The sequence below is a fragment of the Ixodes scapularis genome, unplaced genomic scaffold (genome assembly GCF_016920785.2).
Source record: "Ixodes scapularis isolate PalLabHiFi unplaced genomic scaffold, ASM1692078v2 PGA_scaffold6__148_contigs__length_123643588, whole genome shotgun sequence".
In the NCBI taxonomy this organism is placed as follows: Eukaryota; Metazoa; Arthropoda; class Arachnida; order Ixodida; family Ixodidae; genus Ixodes; species Ixodes scapularis.
Window position 1 is genome coordinate 89,057,537 of NW_024609881.1, and position 19,236 is coordinate 89,076,772.

The 19,236-nt window shown below is 49.1% G+C and overlaps 1 protein-coding gene across 1 annotated transcript in view; it reads left to right on the forward strand.

Moving 5' to 3' along the window:
- Positions 1–504: 504 nt before the first annotated feature.
- The window catches only part of LOC8025568 (cytochrome P450 3A2-like), a 47,524-nt gene continuing 28,792 nt past the window's right edge, over positions 505–19,236 (forward strand). The window contains exons 1-4 of the mRNA XM_029987334.2: positions 505–560; positions 8,822–8,918; positions 9,807–9,859; positions 10,293–10,389. Coding sequence (XP_029843194.2) covers positions 505–560; positions 8,822–8,918; positions 9,807–9,859; positions 10,293–10,389 — 303 coding nt within the window. The remainder of the gene's footprint in view (positions 561–8,821; positions 8,919–9,806; positions 9,860–10,292; positions 10,390–19,236) is intronic.

The following is a 19,236-nucleotide window of genomic DNA, read 5'->3' on the forward strand; positions in this document are numbered from 1 at the left end:
CTAATGCGTGGCTTGCAATAACGTCCCGTCAGCTGCCATTGTAGTGACCTTTCTGCCTGAACGGTCACCTTTTCCAACACGTATTTCGCACCACCGAGTTTGTTCAATTTTTTCTCGACAACAATTCACAACTGCCATTAAGGTGTGGTTCAGTGAAGTTTATTTTCACTATATTCAAAATTTTCCAAAGTGAAAACTGCCATTTTATTACGAAATATTGTTTAGGAAGTGAATGGTCACATCAAATTAATATTACAAATCAGATATCTCAAATTTCTTCTTTGGCATGACATTCTCTTTAAGGCAAAAAGGAATACGGAGCTCCCATTAGGAACATAAAGATTTCTTTCTTTTATTATTACCGGTAGAACAATAATAATATTAATCTTATTTGCTCAGGAGAGCCGCGGCACCGCAGAAAGGCAACGGTATCTTTCTCACCCTTTTCTATTTTAGATATCCAGGAAAAAATTGGTCCCGTTTCCTGACAAGAGATAGGTCAACATGTGGGCCCTTGTATGTACAACGTTAATTGCCGTCATCTCCACATTGTTCTTCTTGTGAGTATATATGCAATCTTTTGGTAGAACTCGGCGAGTGCTGTGCAACCAGCCAAACAAAAATATTATATTTGTGTTAGGCTGGTTGCTTGGCATTATTATGTGGGATTTATTTAATTTTGTCTGGGAATATAACAAATATGTAGGAACACTTTTACAGTCTTCTTTTACTAAGCCGGTTGGAAACAAAGAAAACTTAACCACATGGGATATTATATAAATCGACTTAACACCGCACATAGTGTATGTTGAGCAACTTTAAACAGACTCTTTAAATTACCTGTACCTTGCACCCGTCCAGGGCAGATGTATTTTAAATTTAAACAAATTACCTCAAATGAGAGGACTCCAGATTTTCTGTATTCTATTCCGTTGTTCACAATAAAGCAAATATTTTTTGCTCTTAAATATTTTCTATGTAGAAAGACAAGAACACATTATCTTTGATCACGCTGGTGAGGACCGGAAAACACAAAATGTGTCGAGCTACCATTCGCGTCCGGTTAGTGGGTTGCTCATGCTGTCTGCTTGCGATAAGGCCAAGGGGGAGGGGGGGGGGGGTTGATATTGTCACGGTTGGTGACCAAAAGAAAACAGGAAATAAACAGGGAGAAATAAACGTTTAATGTGGCGAACGTGTGCCGAAAAATAAAAGGGTACAAAGATAATAACAGGGCGTCGCGGGCGTCGAAGTCGGCGTAGCAGCACAGTCGAACACTGGGGCGAAAACTGACTCGTCAAGGTCGCGGGCGGCCTCTTATCTAGAGTGCGTCGCTATCTCGAAGATTCGGCGAAAGCGGCTCGAGCGTCGCGTGATCGGGCGAGAATGAACACGCACTTTCTAGAAAACAAAAGCAGGAATAAATGATAGAAGTTACATGCGGTACATGAATAAACGAGAACTTTCTGGAGGTCCGTGACCGAGCGTTGCTTTCTGAGCCCTGGGCGCGGCATTATCCCCCCCTTTAAAAGTGCATCGTCCCGATGCAGCACAAAAACGGAAAACAAAAAACAAAAGGACAGCAGAATTGCTAGCCGGAGTTCACAGTCCACAGTTCACTCGTCGACGAGAGTGGAGAGTCCTATCGTTCGTAATACGGCTTCAGCCGGACGACATGCACCACCTCGGGTCGCGGCTGACGTCTTGCGGATGGGCGCGTTCCGTCGGGTAGAACTTCGTAGTTCAGATCGCCGAGGCGTCGGATGATCTTGTAGGGCCCAAAGTAGCGCTTCAGGAGTTTTTCGCTGAGACCGCGACGACGAATCGGCGTCCACACCCAAACTCTGTCTCCGGGCTGGAAGTGGACGTCGCGGCGACGAAGATTATACCGGCGAGCGTCGACATGTTGCTGGTCTTGAATTCGTAGTCTGACTAGCTGGCGGACCTCTTCTGCCCGTTGAGTAACCACCTGGGCGTCATCGCTCCCGTCGTTGACTGACTCGTGCGGCAACATAGAGTCTAGCATAGTCGTCACCGTCCGGCCATACACCAGCTGGAAGGTTGCCGGCGCTGTGCACAGCCCGAATGGCATTACTTTAAACTCATACAGTCCGTCCGGCGTGACGAAGGCCGTCTTCTCACGATCTCGTTCGTCGACCTCAATCTGCCAGTACCCGCTCTTCAAGTCCATCGACGAAAAGTATCGGGCGTGGCGTAGTCGGTCCAGGGTGTCGTCGATGCGTGGCAGTGGATAGACGTCCTTTTTTGTTGCGGCGTTCAGTCGGCGATAGTCCACGCAGAACCGAAGAGTCCCGTCTTTCTTTTTCACCAGGACTACCGGTGAAGCCCACGGACTGCTTGAGGGCTGGATAATGTCGTCGTCAAGCATTTCTTGTACCTGCTGCTGGATGGCTTCCCTTTCTTTCACGGAGACCCTGTACGGCGGCCGATTCACAGGGAGTGCGTCGTCATCAGTAATTATCCGATGTTTCGCAACCGTCGTTTGGCGCACTTTCGACGACGTGGAGAAGCACTCACTGAACTCGGCGAGAAGGTCACGAAGTTGTCGTCGTTGTGGGGCTGGGAGGGATGGGTCGATGTCGAGCTCTGAGGACGTGATTGTCTTGTTCTGCGTCGGAGAGGCGTCTTCTGAGATCACGGCGATCGCGGCTGAGTCTTCAATTTCCTCGACGTAGCCCACAGTTGTACCCTTTGTAAGGTGCTGCGACTCTTGCCGGAAATTGGTGACAAGGGCTACTGTACGCCCGTCCTGGAGCTCGGTTACGGCTCTTGCAATGCCAATCCCTCGTCCGAGGAGAAGTTGGACGCTTCCTTCCAGCAGTGCTACACCGCAGGTGGCTCCTTCGGTCCCGACGGGCACAAAGACACTCGACAGCGGCGGCAGGTTTACGTGGCTGGCGAGGACTCGCACTGCAGCTAACGTTGGTTTGGTATTTTCCACCGATGGGGCAGGCTTCCGAAGCGTCAGCTTGTTCTCCGCAAGGTCGATGATGGCGCCGTATTCACACAGGAAGTCCATTCCGAGAATGACGTCCCTCGAACAGTCTTGCAGAACGACGAACTTCACAGGGCATGTTTCGCCGTGAATCTCGACGCGAGCGGTGCATGTCCCGACTGGTGTAATGAGGTGTCCTCCGGCGGTTCTTATTTGTGGTCGATCCCACGGCGTCATGACTTTTCGAAGGCGGCGGGAGAGCCACCCACTCAAGACTGAGTAGTCTGCTCCGGTGTCCACGAGTGCGGATGCGTCGTGGCCGTCGATGACGACGTTTAGGGTATTGGACACCACTGCAGCGGCGTCGTTTTGGTCTCTGGTGGCGTTCGAGTAGGGGCCCCCTGACGTTCGTGGAGGATCTTGGCGTCGGTCGTCTTCGGCAACTCCACCTCCAGGGGTTGCCGCGCCTAGTTTCCCCGGCGAGGAGCGAGGGGGGACAGGCTTTCACGTCGCGGTCGGTGCATCGGCGAAGCTGGACGTCGCGGTGACGGCGACCGGAACTCTCGGCGGGACGCAGGCTCGGGGGACTGAGGTCGTCGCAGGTACTCGTCGATCTCGATAGGGCGTTCACCATGACGGGGGCGCGGGTCGTTCGGGTGGAACCCGCGTAGCCCGAGTCGTCGGTATGGGCATCGGCGGTAGGTGTGGTCCGCTTCCCCGCAATGGAAGCACAGAGGGCGTCGGTCGGGCGTTCGCCACAGGTCGGTCTTGCGGGGTGCGCGAGGCTCCGGGCAGGCGTACTGGACCTGGTCGTCGTGGCGTCGGTCGTGCTGCGGCGCAGGAGACTGACGTCGGGGCGGCGTGACATAGGTGCGGCGAGGAGGCGGTGGCCGTCGGGCCACTGCGGCGTAGGTCAGGGCGGGCTCTTCGGGTGGTGCTACGCAGGCAGGAGCCTCCGGTTGAATTGCCCGCTGGACTTCTTCGCGCACCACTTCGGCGATCGACAGCTCAGCCGGCTGGTTGGCAGCAGGCAGCAGCTTGCGGAGCTCCTCCCTGACGATGTCGCGGACGATTTCCCGAAGGCCGTCGACACCGGTGGCGTTCAGGTCTAGTCGGCAAGATGCGGCGGTTCGAGGAGCAGGCACGCCGGCGAGTCGATGGTAATGGCTTGCTCGGGCCGACAGCGCTCGCTCGATGTTAGTGGCTTCAGCCACAAAACCGTCGACGGTTGTCGTGGCACGCTTGAAAAATTTCTTCTCGGAGGCTGGCGGGGACAACCAGTAGCCAGGGGGTTTCGCTGGTTCCGAAATTCTTTCTGAAGAGCACGCCTCGCCCGCTGGAGCCTTCGACTGCAGGAATTCGACGTAACCATTGTGCATAAGTCCGGCCGCAAGCATAATGACGCTGACTGTTTGTCTAGGGCTCCAGTCGAACCTCCAATCTCCGGCGCGGACGACGATGACGACGCCCGTTTTCTAGGCGCAGTTGACGCTACCGACATGAGGGCACTGCAACGCGACGACGCGGAACTTAGCTCCGTGATCGACAGCCTCGAAGGTCGAGGAGGCTCTGTCCCACGGTTCTTTTCTCGGGACCTACCGAGCTTTGTCCTGCGGCGAGGCGTGCTCTTCAGAAAGAATTTCGGAACCAGCGAAACCCCCTGGCTACTGGTTGTCCCCGCCAGCCTCCGAGAAGAAATTTTTCAAGCGTGCCACGACGACCCAACGGCCGGACATCTCGGCTACAGCAGGACCCTTGCCCGGATTCGTGACAAGTACTACTGGCCAAAGCTTCCGAAGACCGTCCATCTCTACACACGATCGTGCCATGAGTGCCAGCGACGCAAGAAACCACCGTCAAAGCCAGCAGGTCTCCTTCAGCCGATTACGCCGCACCTCCACCAAAATGTCACGGTTGGTGACCAAAAGAAAACAGGAAATAAACAGGGAGAAATAAACGTTTAATGTGGCGAACGTGTGCCGAAAAATAAAAGGGTACAAAGATAATAACAGGGCGTCGCGGGCGTCGAAGTCGGCGTAGCAGCACAGTCGAACACTGGGGCGAAAACTGACTCGTCAAGGTCGCGGGCGGCCTCTTATCTAGAGTGCGTCGCTATCTCGAAGATTCGGCGAAAGCGGCTCGAGCGTCGCGTGATCGGGCGAGAATGAACACGCACTTTCTAGAAAACAAAAGCAGGAATAAATGATAGAAGTTACATGCGGTACATGAATAAACGAGAACTTTCTGGAGGTCCGTGACCGAGCGTTGCTTTCTGAGCCCTGGGCGCGGCAATATTTGCGAGGTCAGCGCAACCGCACAGTTTAAGCTTTTTATAGATCAACCCCGTTTCTGTCCCCGAGTATTTGTCAGCATAATCAGCTAGTAAAAAATCTGACCATCAAATAAATTTATTTGTCTCACGCACCTGCTTGGCTTAGTTCTAAAGTGAACAAAATTGCTTTTTTTCAGCCGGTGTTATCAACATAATCGCCAATATTATATTTTTTTATGTATGTGCTCATAAACAACAATTGTCTGCGATCCGGCACAACCTAATACTTGCAGTATCTTGCTGGGAATCACATAGCCCCAAAGTTCAGTCTCCGTCGAGATAAATCTTAAATTTGTGTTTTAATAATAGCCCATATAATCCTAAAGGGGCCATTATAAAAAAAACATATATCCCTATGTTACACACAGCTTTAACCTACATGCACTTGCCAAGTGTAACAATACAGCGTTAGAGGTTTTTTTTTTTTTAATACAAATGAACGTATTAGCAGTTCAGATACTATGGTAATACATTGAAATTTATTTTTGTTCTCTGTGCCAGTAAAAAGAGATGCTCAACCACATTAGAATTCAAGCATATCCACTAAACACCGCATGTAATTCATATTGAGCAACCTCAAGCGACGTCCTGTTTTACCTCACGTTTTGCGCCCATTCCAAATAGGTGTAATTTCTGGTTCAGAGATAACAGCACGAAAGAGACCACACAACATTTACCCCGGTTGTTTTTGTGCAGAAAGCTGTATGGATTTGCGGAGCGCAGCTGTTAAGCCCTACATATCAAATCAAGCACAGCTTTAAGCGGAACAACCCTGTTTAGAAGAGCATAGAAACGACCGTTACATTTTTTTCTTTACAGCTATAAAAAGTAATAATGGAAAATATTCAGATCCTTTGAGTTCGGAAATAACCAGGGCGACGTTTCTTTTCGTTGGACTTAATAGCAAATGCGGCACTGTAAAGAATAATAATAATAATAATAATAATAATATTGTTATGAATAATTAGTTCTTCATTTCTTCATTTTTTTATTTATGTTTTAATACTGTTAGCCCAAGGGACGATACAAGGTGGGGTTCCAAAGAAAATCACTTGCGGCCGATGTTTTGGCCGTTACACACACACACACACGCACACACTAAACGCACAAGTTCAGAGCGTGTTAAAAGATTTAAACTCGAGTTGCACTACTTTGGTGCACGCAGTACCGCTACAAGTCAAACGCATACAGATTGAACTTACAGCACAAGACAAATTCATAACAGCCTTGCACACACAAAAGCACGAGGACATAAAATGACATGAAACAACAAAAGACCCTATTATTACAACCGTAGCAACTCATTTTCCAAACCCCTCAACGAGTCTATTGTCAATATATCATGGGGGAGGCAGTTCCATTCCTCTATTGTTCTGGGGAAAGATGAATATTTGAAAGTATCTATGCCCGCCATTATGGGTGTTATCTGGTTCGGGTGGTTGCTGCGGACAAAACGAGCTGATCTTGGTTTTATATATTGGTGAATGTCAAAGCCGAAGATGTTGCGATGCATTAAATGCATGCATTTTAATATTGCTATGTGTCGGCGTTGCTCGATTGGCGGCAGGTTGAGATATCTTAGCATGGCGCTGACAGAGTCAGTCGTCCTATATCTTGACAGTATAAACCTCGCTTTTCGTCTCTGAAACTTTTTAGCCCTGTTGATTCGATAGGTTTTATACGGGTCCCGTACTACGCTCGGATATTCTAGCCTGGGGCGCACTAGGGTTAGGTATGCAGTTAGTTTAGCGTCTGGTGAAGCGGCTTTTAGTTTACGTCATAATGACCATCGTCTTATTTCTGCTCTAAATGCATATTTTATTTACATCTACATTCCAGTTGAAATCTTCAGTTCTTCTAACACCAAAGTACTTGAAATTACTTACACTCAATAAAGGTGTGCCGTGTATTTCATATTCGAATAATGAGATAGTTTCAATTTTAGTTGTTGCCCTTGCATACACGTGTTTTGTGTAGTTTATTTTCATTTTCCACTTCGCGCACCAGTCTTTAATCCCTTTTAGCGACGGGTTCTGTTCGACTTGTTCAGCTTGATTTGATATATTTTAATAGATTAAGCGCTCGTCGGCAAATAGGCGAGCCGTAAAGTCAGAGGTGAGTTTATGTGCAATGTCAATTATGTAACCTAAGAATAGAACAGGACCCAGCACAGACCAAGGAGAATCGCCCGATGTTACATTTAGAATTCCTGATTGTGGACCATTAACGTCTACTAACTGTGTTCTTTTTGTAAGACGTGATTAAATCAATTTCACAATGTTCTGGCTCACACGAAGTGTAAGACGTTTCCTAACAAGCTCTGCATGTTGGACGCGGTTATTTGCTTACGATAGGTCCGGGCATATTGCGTCCACCTGTCCTCTATTATTTAGAATTTTCGCTAAGTCGTGAACGGATTTGGCAAGCTGAGATATAGGGGATAATTTTTTTCTAAAGCCACGTTGATTTGGATTACGATCTTAGAACCCTCGAAGTACGTGAACAAGTTTTATGATCGTATGTGTCCTAGTATATAATGTTCAGCATCATCAGGTAATTGAAATAGGCTGATAATTTTCAAATTTATGTTTTTTCCCCGATTTATGAATATGCACCACTAGCACCGTTAGCACACCGAAAGGTAAATTGTGTTGCAGGAGTGACGCATTAAATATAATCAGCCAATATTTTCATACCCACTCCACACAGCACTTGAGGAATTTGTTTGGAATACCGTAGGGACCACCGGATTTTTTGGTATTCATTTTAAGGAGTGAAACAAATGCCCAGTTCTGATAAAAGAAAATCTGACATGACTGAAGGCTGTTCAGCACTATTCACACTGGCGTCAAAAATTGAAGACATCGGGGGGAGAGGGGGGGGGGGGACAGAGTGCAAGTAATTATTATATTGCTGATCGACCTCTGCACGGTTAGTAATAACATTTCTATCAAAGACGACATACTGAATATTATCATGCGAGGAACCCAGATAATGCCCAAGCCTCTGCAGCGATTCCGTCGTAAATTGGGTTAACGTCTTGGAGTAATACGTCTCCCTAGCTATGACCAATTTATCTTGAAGCGTGAATCAAGGACAACAAATTTCGGTACTACTTTTTATTTTTAGTTGTTTTTGCTTCAATTTTTTGTTTAAGGTGAATTATTTCACTGTTAACCAAAGGATTTCTCTATTCTACTGTTTTAACTTGCTGTGGTGCAAATTTTTCAAGGAAAAAGTTGGCTGTAGTTTTAAATCTGTTCTACAGTGTGTCAACGTCTGTTGTTTCATGAAACGAGTACAAACACATTTCTAAATTGACTAGAACGCTTACATCATATGCCTTATAAAAGCCTCTGACGACAATCGTTGGCTATTATTTACAAAGCATGTTACAGTGTCACTGGCACAAATATTTTCGTTCTGGATGGGGCGAAAGAACAGGCCAGCAAATGGCTAAGAGATAAAAATCATTGTTGCGAACATTGTGGAATGCTGTTTCTAAAGTTTAAGAGAGATTATTCTTTTTGCAGGTGGAGACGGCATAGATTTTCCTTGTTCAAGAACATTGGTATACCTGGACCTGAACCTAGTATATTCACCGGAAACATAAGTGAAATCATTGAAAAGGTCAATGTCAAACGAATTCATCAGTAGAAATCATGTAGCGAAAGATTGTCTTGTAGAGCCTCGTTCGTTTTTTTAACATTAGACTTGTGTTTACCTAAATTCGTTTCAGTAGAAGTTTGTTGTCCATCAATTATATTTGGTATCGTTCAGAAATCTATTTTTAAAACTTAAAACCCAGTTGCACCGCACGTATGGCCGCTACTTCATGGAGCCTAAGAATGCGTTTGATGTAGGCATTATGTGGAATGTGTTAATACCGTCTTCCAATACCTCTGTTTGGTAGAGAATAAACTCAAAGATTCACTGGTTGACAGGCTACAAATAAACGAACTATAGTTTTCATAAAACGCTCTGAGAATGTTTCATCGCTTAAGTATTTGTGTAGTCCTGATGTCCCAACCGGAATATCGGTTATGCCAAGTATATGTCACTGAATACTGTCAACCAGGGCGCTTGCGAAACAAGTTTTTAACTTCAGATTAAAAAAAAATCATATGTTTGCATCCTGATAAAAATTACAAGCGGGAGTGAGGAAACTTCAAAACTAATTGCCTAAAAGGTGATGAATAAAAAGTGGGTCTTGGGAGAGGGGAAGCTTCACGTAGTGGCCCAAGCGGACTCAAATTCGCTTTCGAAACAAAGGGGAAGGCGTAAACTTGCGGCTGATGTTTCAAGACTTTGTGGATGTTACAGAACATAAGAATAAACCAGAAAGATAAATTATTTTGGCATGCCCTCTGGTGTGCCAATACCATAGTCATGAAATGCTCAGTCGTGATAAGTATGGCACAAAAGCCATGCGCTCAACGTCTATACGAAACGTGCCTTGCTTGTGGTCTCGATTGTATGAATATCCTTTTGTCTTGCTAACTTAGTTTTGTGTTCCAGGGAGCAGCTCGCATGTTTGATGAATGGGTTAATAAGTACGGGGACGTAGTAGGGTAAGCTATATCAATCAAACAAATATTTTTCAGTATTCATTGATTGATTGATTTCGAGCTCAATTAGTTAATAATTTTTTCTATTACATATTAGCCCGAATCTGTCTTTCTCGTAGAAGAGCATTGTTGGTCTTTGCTTTTTGTTATTGTTATTGCTTAATTGTTGTTCTTCTCCCCACCCTACCTGTGATGCCCTAGTGGCCCTGAGAGTGTTGAAATAAAAAAATACATAAATAAATAAATGAATTCGACCTAATTCAGGCAACGAAGGACGGAATACTTTAGCGAAATAACTCTTGATTTATGGTGCATAACCAGTTGCCAAGACATCAGTGTGAAAATTACTGTCAACTGATGGATATAGAATTTCAAGGAAAATTGGTTTAAGTATTAAATGTGTTTTATTTTTTTCCTCCCATAAAAATGGCTGCAGGTTTTACAATGGAGTCACACCCATGCTCATTGTCAAGGATTTGGAAATGATCAAGAATATTCAGATCAAAGACTTCGGTAACTTTCATGGGAGGGGGGTGAGTTACACGAATGTCTTTAACCGTCCTTCGAACTATTCTCTGCTTACCTAGTACTTTCGTTCACTCCGCTTGGGCGGATAGCATTCTCTACGTAGGATTACATATGAAAAAGTATAAGTCTCCTGCAGCACAACATCCACTTATTAAAATAATGGCGATTTTCAAAACCAATTACGTAGAAGCGTTGACGGCAGCTAATGCAAAACACATCTTCACTCACTTGCAACCGCGTCAGTCATTCCGTCCCGTTTCGTTCACAAGAACACAAAAAAACGAGCACCTTTACGCGCCTAATTTAAAGGCCTCGAACTTCTTTCTTTTAGTACTGTCGGATAAAGAGCTTTTTCTCCACGCCCAAAAAGGAACAATGTTCATTTTCTAACTACTTTGTTAGCACGCACACACGCTGTATTGGTCGTTTCACAACCCTGCCAGTTGAAAATCTTACCTCACATGCAATCACCCCTCCGTCTCTTCCAGGTAACAGTGTTTGTACCACTTCCATCTGCCAGAGCTGATGTGGCTGCTGGCTGTCGTGTAGTATCACCTGGTCTCCCATTTTGACAGATCGCTTTGATAGCTTCGTTGTGTAAAGAGATCGGTTTTCAGTTAGTTCTTTCTACAACCGTTGGCATAGCGTTTTCAGGAACCGTCCTCTTAGTTTCCAAAGCTTCCGCAGAAACTCTGTATTTCCGCTTTCAAAATCGGTGCGGAACAGCTTTGGCAGCGATGTAAGTCTTCTTCCTGAGTGACATGCGATGGGCAAACTGCTTGATGATCTTGTATTTCATTGTACGTGTGTAGGTCAGTGGTCGACAGTCCATAACTGCTTCCACTTCAGTGAGGAGATTCACCAACTTTTCATCCGCCAAAACTTGCCGGCCGATAGTTTTTTTTTTTTTTAACAAAGTCATAACTGCTCTAACTCTGCGCTCATTAAAAGCACCTCATCACGGAGCACGTTCTAGATTCATTTTCATTGTATCCGACTTTTTGCGAAGTGACTTCTTAGTTCTTCGCCGCGAGGAATATTCCAAAGGTCCCATAGTTTCCTACTGATATTCTTAAAAGTTATCGCATTGTCAAAATAGACAACTCCCGGTACGCCTCGTCTCAAAACAAACCCTCAAAAGGCCCGCAGAACAAACTCTGCCATCATGTCAGACAGCAGTTCCAAGTTTACTGCCCGAGTGACATCACACGTCAACAACGTGATATACCCCTTCCGCGGTGTCTTGCGAGCTCTAATCTAGAGGGGTCCTGCGAAGTCCAGACCAACGACCCCATAGGCGTCCGGGGCTTTTACGCGATCCGAAAAAGGGACGCAGTTAAACCCGATGTGGGTCTCGCGTTTAGTCGCTGACATGAGATACATTTCTTGGTTCATTTTTTCACCGTCTGTCGGACACACGTATAAGATCCAGAAGCACTCTCTTAGTAGCGCCAGAGTTTCTCTCAATTCTTCATGAAGTAATCGACGGCGTGCTTGGCTTATCACCAGCTTTGAAAGGAAATCACTTCGGTAGCTCATCCGGAGACTGCAGAGAACTGCAGTCTCCCTTCTGCACCAAGTAGTCCATTGTCATCGACAAAAAGAAAAATGTTTTTTGTAGGGGAGTTTGAGGGAAGCTTCTTAGCTCCTGGGAAACACTTGATCTCTTGGCTGGAGGATGTGCGCTGTGCAATTCTTCTTTTAGCAAAAAAAAAAAAAACATACGTCAAGTGTACTTCTGGCGAACTTAGAGCGGATACTTTCTTTGTAATATTTAGGTATTAATTTGGCCAATGTGCAGTATACTCTGCGTGTACTTGTGGCGCACTCCAAGTGTACCTGTAGGCCACCCTTTGGCTGTGCTTCCAGTATCTTTCTAGTGATAGAAACAATCGTGCCAAAATTTATACTATCCAAAAATGCTGTTGAGCAGGTTAAGAAACCATGTTATGCGAAAATATAAAACCAGAAAATCCGGTATAACAAATTAATAGCCATGAGCCACGTTTGGGTTCTGCTCACAATTGATTTTACAGGTACCTCTTATTTCGATGTTCCACATAACACGACTCTTGTTCCGTGTTTAACGTTCTGCAATCTCGAGAGCCTCGCTAGTTCCGGCCGATACTTTTGCACACAATGTAACACGGATACAAAGGTTCTCTGATGCAGCCACTGCGGAAAGATGCCCGAGTAACCTCCGTAGGCTTTTGACATTGTGAGGGGGTGGGTACTCCGTTATGCAGCGCATATTATCCTCTTTCGGGTGCAGAGTGCCGATATGTACAACAAAAACCACAAGGATGACTACAGGTGAGGCCAACGGAAATTTAAGTGGGTGAATCGTAAGGCCAGCCGAGATGCTCCCTCGAATGGTCGTAAAAATATAACTACGTCATCCATGTACACCACCGCAAACTCGTACTCCGCGCAAAGTCGTCCTTGGCAGTAGGACCAAGAAATGCTTTGCCGCCAGTGTTTAGCAAGATGTTTTTTGTGCACCTGATGGCATCCAGCACTCATTAGAACCTTTTCATTTTTTTTTTTGCCTGGAAAATTCATCTTTGCTTCGCACATAGCTCTTTGTTGTGGTCTGGTGAATTGCAAAGAAATAAACTCGGCTTGTTAGCATGTCGTGAAAGCGTAGCGGCCGTTCCTGTGCAAAACCCTTGTTTTCTCATCGGTTTTCGAGCTTGAGATTCTGCTCTACTCTCTTTACCTGCCACGTGCTTTGAACTTTCGGATTTTGTTTTTCTTGTAAAAGCTGTTCGCTCTCTACTTTCGAATTCAATGCGCAAGAATCGCTGGAGTGCAGGCTGTTCCTTTGGCTGTCGTTTCCGTGGTTGCTTGTGTTTTTCTTGTTTTTTTTACCAGTCCCGGGTATTTTTAGAATTCCCCCAGGATGTTGTTCCTTGTCGCGAACGACGTTTTTGGTGAGGGTAAAAAATATATTCTAGAATCAGCTGAAGTATCCGGGGGGGACTGCAGGGTCGAAATCGAATCTTTGCTCACCCGCAGCGATTTTAATTTACGTATGTGTGTCTGTTGGTCGTCATGTAGCCTCCGGAGTCCTCGAACATCTTTCGCGTAACTAACTGGCTGTCGTTCCACTAGTTTCATCACATGGTCATTCATAAGCAGCGCCTGCTGCCATATCGCGTCCTCAAGATCTAACCTGCATCATCGTAGCAGCTTGCTGTTGGTGGCAATCCGGCAATCGCTGCTTTAGCTTCGTCTCACAATGCAGATCATAAGTAGTGGAACTTATCGGCTGAAGACAATCTTAAATTGCCGTGGATGACCTGCTCGAACTGCTTCCAAAAGGGTCTCCACTGTTAACGCTGCCCATTGAGCTTAAGCAGGTCGAGTTTGGGCAGCTTTACTTTAATTGTCGCAGCAAGAACACGGTGGCCGATTGCATTTAATGACTCTCGTGTGCTAGCTCTTTCATAAAGCGACGTCACTTTGAAGGCAAGTCTTGCGGATCGAGTGACAATTCGCTCATTGTATTTGATAGAGCGAGCGTGTTTTTCTTTCGCATCACCCGCTGCCAGCAACGGCTCGGTGGCAGTATCTGTTTCAGTCAGCTTACGGTGTAGCTCGTTGAGACGAGTCACTATAATTTTTAACTTTTCAACCAACACTTAGTTTCGAACTGCTGCATCAATATCGGTAAAGAGCTTAGTTACATGAGAGCGCAAGGCTTTCCGCTTCTTTTTAGCATCGCCATGGCCGAGACCTTATGTCCTTGGCGTTCACGAGCTTGAGAGTGTCTTATGAGTAGCCTCGTTGCTTTAACACCTACGACATCTTCAGTTCTGTAGTGAAAAAAAAGTCATTTGTATGAGAAATTTCTTGTGTCCAATAAACACATATGAATAATACAAGATATATAAGAACATATAAGAACCGAATAAGAACTATATAAGAATCATATTGCCGCGCGCAAGGCTGAGAAAGCAACGCTCGGTCACGGTCCTCCAGAAAGTTCCCGTTTATTCATGTACCGCACGTAACTTCTATCATTTATCCCTGCTTTTGTTTTCTAGAAAGTGCGTGTTCATTCTCGCCCCGATCACGCGACGCTCGAACCGCTTTCGCCGAATCTTCGAGATAGCGGCGCACTCTAGATAAGAGGCCGCCCGCGACCTTGTCGAGTCAGTCTCGCCCCAGCGTTCGACTCTGCTGCCACGCCGACTTCGACGCCCGCGACGCTCTATTATTATCTTTTGTACTCTTTTATTTTTGGCACAAGTTCGCCACATTAAACGTTTATTTCTTCTTGTTTATTTCCTGTTTTCTTTTGGTCACCACCCGTGACATTTTGGTGGAGGTGCGGGGTACCGCATGCCCGTGCAGCGTTCTCCTCCAAGGGACCGCAGTGCAAGTCCGATTCCCGGCTCGGTGAGAAGACCACTCACCGCAGAACCTGAAATTCGGACCAGCCGCCGCACCAAGGGAGAGGATCCTGAGTACGGTTTGCTCCTGGACAAGCCCAAGCCGCAGAAGACGACGATGGCCAACCAGTCGCAAGCCCCCGCCGCTTCTCCCGTCGTCTACATGCCCGTCGCACCGCGGACGGCTGCCCCCTTCCACGGTGAACTTTACGAAGACGTCGAAGACTGGATTGACCAGTATGAACGCGTTGCCCGCCACAATGGCTGGACCGACGAGCAACGCCTGCACAACGTTTACTTCTCGCTTGAGGGAACCGCCAAGCACTGGTACGAGAACCATGAGTCCTCTTTGACGTCGTGGGACATCTTCAAGACCGACCTGAAGGCTACGTTCGTCAACCACCACCGCCGAGAGAGAGCCGAGGACCTACTGCGAACCAGGACCCAGGGCCCCAATGAAAGCGTCACGAGCTTTGTGGAAGACGTGCTCCGCCTGAGCTCCCGCGCCGATCCTCAGGCCACCGAGGGAAAGAAGCTGCGCATTTTGATGCGGGGCGTGAAGGACGACATCTTCGGAGGCCTCGTCCGCAACCCGCCGGCAACCGTTGACGCCTTCGTCAGCGAGGCGACAAACATCGAGCGCGCCCTCCAAGCGCGCGCTTCCCACTACCAGCGGCAGCCAAGCGTCACTGCAACCGCGCTGCTTAGCGGTGAAAACGTGCCTGGTACGGACATCCGCGAAATTATCCGGGAGGTTGTCCGGGAGGAACTGCGAAGGTTGCTGCCAACCACCAGCCGTCCGCCAACCATTTCCATCGCCGAGGCTGTCCGAGAAGAAGTGCATCGCGCGCTCCAACCAGAGGTTCCCGTCACCAGGGTGGCACCGGAGGAACCGACGTTGAGCTACGCCGCCATGGCCCGACGACCGCCGCAAGCTTCCCGCCAAGCCACGGCGCCACCCCGAAGAGACGCCCCAACGCCGCAGTACCCCCGACGGCCGGAAGATCAGGCGCACGTTCCCCCAGAGCGACCTGCGCCGAGGAAGACAGACGTCTGGAGGACGGCCGACCGACGCCCGCTGTGTTACCACTGCGGGGAAGCTGACCATGTGTACCGCCGATGCCCATACCGACGACACGGGCTGCGCGGATTCCATCCAAGCGACCCGCGCCCCCGGTATGGTGAACGCCCTCGGGAGATCGACGAGTACCTGCGACGACCCCAGTCCCCCGAGCCTGCGTCACGCCGAGAGTTCCGGTCGCCGTCACCACGACGTCCAGCTTCGCCGATGCACCGACCCCGACGTGAAAGCCTGTCACCCCTCGCTCCACGCCGGGGAAACTAGGCGCGGCAACCCCTGGAGGTGGAGTTGCCGAAGACGACCGACGCCAAGATCCTCCACGAACGTCGGAGGGCCCCCACTCGAACGCTACCGGAGACCGAAACGACGCTCCTGAAACGGTGTCCAACAACCTAAACGTCATCATCGACGGCCACGACGCATCGGCACTCGTGGACACCGGAGCAGACTACTCAGTTTTGAGTGGGAGGCTCTCCCGCCGCCTTCGAAAAGTCACGACGCCGTGGGATGGACCTCAAATACGAACCGCCGGTGGGCACCTCATCACACCAGTCGGGCGATGCACCGCTCGCGTCGAGATCCACGGTGAGACGTGCCCTGTAAAGTTCGTCGTTCTGCAAGACTGTTCGAGGGACGTTATCCTCGGAATGGACTTCCTCTGCGAGTATGGCGCCGTCATCGACCTCGGAGCAAACCGGTTGACGCTGCGAAAGCCTGTTTCACCACCGGAGGAACCCAAAGCGACGTCATCTGCGGTCCGAGTCCTCGCCAGCCACGTGAACTTACCGCCGCGGTCGAGTGTTTTCGTACCCGTCGGGATCACCGAAGATTTCTGCGGCGAAGTTCTGCTCGAAGGAAGCCTCCAGTTGCTTCTGGGAAGAGGAATAGGCGTCGCAAGAGGAGTTGCTGAACTTCAGGATGGCCGCACTGTGGTCCTCGTCACGAACTTCCGAAATGAAGCGCAACACCTCACAAAAGGTGCAGCCGTGGGCCAGGTCGAGGAACTCCAAAACTCCGCCGCTGTCGCCGCCATTACTGACGAATTCTCGCCACCTCAGCAAGACAGTGCGTCGCCAGCGCAGCTCGACATTGACCCTAAACTCCCGGGCCCGAAACGACGACAGTTGATTAACCTTCTCGCCGAATACCGCGACTGCTTTGCCACGTCGTCGAAGGTGCGCCAAACCACCGTTGCGAAGCACCGCATCGTTACCGAGGACGACGCGCGCCCGGTGCATCGATCGCCATACAGAGTCTCCGTTAAAGAAAGGCAGGCGATCCAGGAGCAAGTTCAAGAAATGCTGAACGACGACATAATTCAACCTTCAAGCAGTCCTTGGGCCTCTCCAGTCGTACTGGTTAAGAAGAAAGACGGGACGCTTAGGTTCTGTGTAGACTACCGGCAGCTGAACACGGTGACGAAGAAAGACGTCTACCCACTCCCCCGCATCGACGACACTCTAGACCGGCTGCGCCACTCTCGATATTTCTCATCGATGGACCTGAAGAGCGGCTACTGGCAGATCGAAGTCGACGAAAGGGACCGAGAAAAGACAGCCTTCGTCACGCCGGATGGACTGTACGAGTTCAAAGTGATGCCCTTCGGACTGTGCACGGCGCCAGCAACTTTCCAACGTGTCATGGACACCGTACTGGCAGGACTAAAGTGGCAGAGCTGTCTCGTCTACCTCGACGACGTCGTCGTGTTTTCCAGCGACTTCGACGAGCACTTGCGACGACTCCGAGCAGTTCTCCAAGCCATACGGACCGCCGGACTCACCCTGAAGCCGTCAAAGTGTCGGTTCGCTTATGACGAACTGAAGTTCCTCGGCCACGTGGTTAGTAACGAAGGTGTCCGCCCAGACCCCGAGAAGACTCGTGCCGTCGCAGCATTTCCAGCGCCAAGAGACAAGAAGGCCGTTCGAAGGTTCCTTGGGCTATGTGCCTACTATCGGCGCTTCGTTCGAGATTTCGCAAGAATTTCCGCACCGCTCACACACCTCACGAAGGACGCCGAGAAGTTCGAATGGGCCGATGAACAGCAGCAGGCATTTGACGAGCTGAAGCGACGACTACAGACTCCTCCTGTTCTTGGACATTTCGACCAGGATGCGGAAACCGAGATTCACACGGACGCAAGTAACGCAGGGCTTGGCGCGGTTTTGGTTCAAGTACAAGAAGGCACCGAGCGAGTCATCGCCTACGCAAGTCGGACATTGACCAAGGCGGAGAGAAATTACTCCACGACTGAGAAAGAATGCCTTGCGGTCGTCTGGGCAATCACGAAGTTTCGTCCGTACTTATACGGGAGCCCGTTCCGGGTAGTCACGGACCACCACTCGCTCTGCTGGCTTGCGAACCTCAAGGACCCGTCAGGACGCCTCGCGCGGTGGAGTCTCCGACTACAAGAGTTCAACATGACCGTCGTCTACAAGTCAGGCCGCAAGCACAGCGACGCCGACTGCCTGTCCAGAGCTCCCGTCGCAACACCTTCCGGCAGCAGCGACGACGATGACGACGAGTGTTTTCTGGGCGCAGTGAACATCGACGACATGGCCCGGCGTCAACGAGACGATCCTGAGCTGCGCGCACTAATAGAGCACCTGGAAGGGCGCGGGAGTGCGATGCCACGTGTTTTTTCACGAGCGCTGCCGACCTTCGCCATTAGACAAGGTGTACTCTACAAAGAGAACTTCGGGAACAACAACTCGCCATGGCTGCTGGTAATCCCGACCGACCTTCGGGAGGAGATCTTTCAAGCCTGCCACGACGACCCGACGTCCGGACACCTTGGTTACAGCCGGACCCTGGCACGTATTCGTGAAAAGTATTACTGGCACAAGCTCCCCAAAACCGTCCACCTGTACACGCGATCATGTCATGAATGCCAGCGACGAAAGAAACCTCCGACGAGGCCGGCCGGGCTCTTGCAGTCAATTCCTCCGCCAACAGCACCCTTCCAGCAGATCGGAATGGATCTACTTGGCCCTTTTCCGCCGTCGACGTCGGGAAATCGCTGGATCATCGTCGCCACAGATTATCTCACGCGGTATGCCGAAACGAAAGCCCTTCCTTCCGGAACTGCTGTGGAAGTTGCCAAGTTTTTCATTGAATCCATCGTCCTCCGGCACGGCGCTCCCGAAGTCCTGATCTCAGACCGTGGATCATCATTCATGGCCCAGCTGACGCAAGAAGTCCTTCGTCTCAGCCACACCAGCCATCGCCGCACCACAGCGTACCACCCGCAGACCAACGGGCTGACGGAGCGACTCAACAAGACAATCGCCGATATGATCTCTATGTACGTCGACGTAGAGCACAAGACGTGGGACGAGGTGCTGCCCTACGTCACGTTCGCCTACAATACGGCGGTT